Source organism: Condylura cristata, unplaced genomic scaffold, assembly GCF_000260355.1.
Source record: "Condylura cristata isolate star-nosed mole 26May11 unplaced genomic scaffold, ConCri1.0 scaffold00005, whole genome shotgun sequence".
Taxonomy (NCBI): Eukaryota; Metazoa; Chordata; class Mammalia; order Eulipotyphla; family Talpidae; genus Condylura; species Condylura cristata.
This window is the reverse complement of record NW_004567106.1, coordinates 19,749,272-19,752,883: the sequence shown is the minus strand read 5'-3', so window position 1 is coordinate 19,752,883 and position 3,612 is coordinate 19,749,272. Positions and strand designations below refer to the sequence as shown.

Below are 3,612 nucleotides of genomic sequence, written 5' to 3'. Positions count from 1 at the left end.
CCGCTGCTCCCCTCAGCAGTGTACTTTGTCAATCTGCCTGTTCTGCTCCCCACTCTGTCTCTGGTGAAGCCTCTCATCCTCCGCCATCTCTGGCCTCTACCCCAGTTCTGTATGAATAAATAAATAAATCTTAAAAAAAAAAAAAAAGATGAGAAATGTGAAGACAGATTTTAACAGTTCATATGCACCTAGGTGCCATTATTGATACAAATGGTTTTTATTTTTTGGTGAGTCAAGTAGAGTCATTAAGTGGGGTGCTCTTGCAGGTGAGGTTCAAACTCCTATGTCTTAAAAAAGAAATAAGATAAGAAATACTGCTTGGCTGGATGACAAGAAATTGTGTGCTGAGGCTACTAGTTCACAAACAGTCCAGTTTTCAGAAGTGGAAAATATCGATGACCTACAATAAAAATGTGGAACATTCCCTGTAGGTTTTTTCACTAGTTCATATTGGGAGGCAACTTGGACAGGACAGTCATGGCGCAGTGGGGTCTGCTTCTCCTTTTTAACCATTGGTACCATACATGGGTTGGCAATATGGCCAGTCTGGTTCTGATGGGTTACCTTGGGTGTCATTTACTGACCTCTAGAGTTTTGGGACATTGCTATCTCTTGACCACATCCAAGAGGAACTAATTCAGATCTGGTCAGAGAAAAACACCAATTACTAAATTTCAAGTAGAACTTGGCAATCACTGCATTCTCCCACTGTGTATCAAGATTAATTAATAACATGACATTTTTACCCTCCAAATGACCAAATTATCATTCACAGAGAAACATTTAATAACATATCACAGAGAAAAGAAATATTAGTCTATTAATTTAAACTCTGCTATTATGCCATTTAAGATTGTAGTAAATTTTAACACTTCTCAATGTTGAAATGTATAATTTCTTAAGTGCTACTTTTCCCTCCTTTAGAAAATTATATAAACCCTAATTAAAGAATAGCCAAATATCTTTTTTTTTATATGGTAAGGTTATAGAAACTGAGATCATAGAAAACCCTAATAACATTCATTTATTAAGTAAAGGCAAGGCCAGTTGTCGTGGCAACCTAACCCTAATTAATATGATGAAAAGACAGAAAATGTGAAAATCTACAAGTAGCCACTTCCTTGAAAAGTAGAATGGCTAGATCAAATAACTAAAATACAAAAGTAAAAAGTCTACATGTTTCTGCAATTTTAGAGTCAGCTTTATGCACCTGAGAAGGTCTGAATGAATATCAAGCATTTGGATAATCATTGTCATTAGCGTTAAGCCTCACAATTCAAAAGCAAACCTAATTACTTTATATAATTACAATCTTTTCACCATCCCCCTGCCAAAAAAATAAACAGCTCATCACGATCTTCAGGCAACTGCTACTAATGATAAATGCCCAGGGGCCTAGTCAAGCTGGTTCCTGTGGCTGTGCATACAAGGTGTCGGCACACTCTGTAGCTGCACAATATGGATGCCTCACTACTTTTTTTTTTTTTTAAAAGATTTATTTATTTATTCATACAGAACTGGGGTACAGGCCAGAGATGGGGGTGAGAGGATGCACCAGAGACAGAGTGGGGAGCAGAACAGGCAGATCCACGAAGTACACTGCTGAGGGGAGCAGCAGGCGGGTCAGGAGAGGTCTGCCTCGCCATGTGGTTACCTCCGGGGCACGCGGGGATCGAACTCCTGAGGAATTGGCTTAAGCCTCTCAGTGCAGTGCTTTAACCCACTGCGCCACCAGGGAGGGCCCGCCTCACTACTTTTAACTTGTCAGGATTAGCATGAACCTACATACCCCTATGCTCCGGCCCCTGCTCTGCTCCTTGAAGAGTTTCAACAAAACATAAATGCTTGGTAGAAAAGCATGATGGATACCTTTATAGAAGAGAACCACGATCTTCTGAAAGGCTTTCATGAAATGGATATTGTCGTAACAGTATTCCTGCACCTTTTGGAGGAGGATCAGCTCTGACTGGCCTTGGGAGCTGAACACAGCCAGCAGGGGAGCATATTGCTGGAAAAGAAGTGGGGAGGAAAACTGTCAACTTTCACGACAGATACAGAGGCTATAGTGCTGGAATAATGACAGTAATCTGCCAGTTTGTTTTATTTGATTACTTTTCACTGTACTCATTAAGATACTAAACATGAAATTTTGACACATTAAAGGATCTTCGGGACTGTGATGCTTCCTCTGTTAATGGAGTGTAGCTTCATCATCATGTAGCATCTGCCAGAAGAAAGGGGTTCTGCTTTCCCAAATATCCCAGGTCCCTATTATGGGTAATCTTTATGTTTATTTTCATTTTATCCCCTTTGTTCCAAATGTCCCTGGCTTGTTCTCACAGACCCACTATAAGATTCTACGATCCACTCAGTCTAACACTTAATCTCTTCCAGGGAGCTTTCCCTGAGTTATCTTTAAATTGGATCCATATAATTTTCACTAGATGGTCTTTGATTTCAGAATTCAAGTATAAATACTGAAGAGAAAATCTTAAGTATTCCAGTTATCTTAATGTCATTTCATAGAAAGAAGAAAATCAACAAAAGCAAAAAACAGGTTTCCAGGTATAAAAGCATGCAATCTGTATAACCAACTGATTTCTCCTACCACTAAGATGATTTTCAAATTCTAATATCAATCTGCGGTTTCAATAAGAACTTTTGGTATGCAGAACAGAAGGTAAGCCAACAGTGAGACCACGACTTCTCTTTAACTTTTAATATTGGATATGACTATTCTGTAAATTATGTTTAATAAGAACTTACCCTTGGTTATTTTCTAGGCTCTTACATCTGAAACATTTTAGACAGTGGCAAATTTGAAAAACAAAAATCAGGAAATACATGCTGGCCTGAATCTAGGGATGGTGGGGTGGGGGTTGGGGGGGAGGAGGGGCATCTGTAATGCTGTTCAGAGCTGCAGCTCAGATTGTGCCTGGTTAAGATACTGTACCTTCAGGTGCTTGAGAGCCTGCTCTGCGACCAGTTCTTCCTTCTTGTTCCATTCAACAGCATTCATTATACAGGTCCACAGAAGGCCAATTACTGCTGTTTCTGGAAGATCATTCCTCTTCATTTCTTCTTTAACATACAGCACCACCTAAATTTCATGGAAAAGCGGATCAGAGAGTAATTAGCATATAGGGTTTCCCCTCAGTGTCTGATCAAGCACACACACTATTCTAGAATAGATCAAATATTCTTCTCATTCCCTCTTTACTTAAATGTATTCTCAGATTACAACATGAAAGAAAACATAATTTTTTCTTAAAGTAAATTTATAATGTGTCTAAAAACTAAAAGGCTTGACTGTGGCCATGAACTGATGAATAAGAACAAAGAGTCTCTGTTTCGTAGGTGTTATTCTTTACACACAACCCATTTGGGCCTGGCATTGGAAGGATTACCTGTGCCATTTTGACTGTAAGGCTATAAAGAAGGCCAGAAGGCAAGTGAATTTTTGACTTTATTACCTCTTGAGAAATAATGTTTAGGGTTTGTACAAGTCCATTCTCTATAATTAATCTTTTAAATTATTACTTTGGATGACCTTTAAGCTGCATTTCAGTGAAAGGCAAGCAAATTAACTGTGAAGGGACTCTAGCTTATTGA

General features: G+C 38.8%; 1 protein-coding gene across 1 annotated transcript in view; it reads right to left on the bottom strand.

The window, feature by feature from the left end:
• BZW2 (basic leucine zipper and W2 domains 2) overlaps positions 1 to 3,612 on the bottom strand; it is a 50,663-nt gene that overhangs the window by 5,707 nt on the left and 41,344 nt on the right. The window contains exons 8-9 of the mRNA XM_004677123.2: positions 2,954 to 3,100; positions 1,870 to 2,008 (exon numbers count right to left, since the gene is read on the bottom strand). Coding sequence (XP_004677180.1) covers positions 1,870 to 2,008; positions 2,954 to 3,100 — 286 coding nt within the window. The remainder of the gene's footprint in view (positions 1 to 1,869; positions 2,009 to 2,953; positions 3,101 to 3,612) is intronic.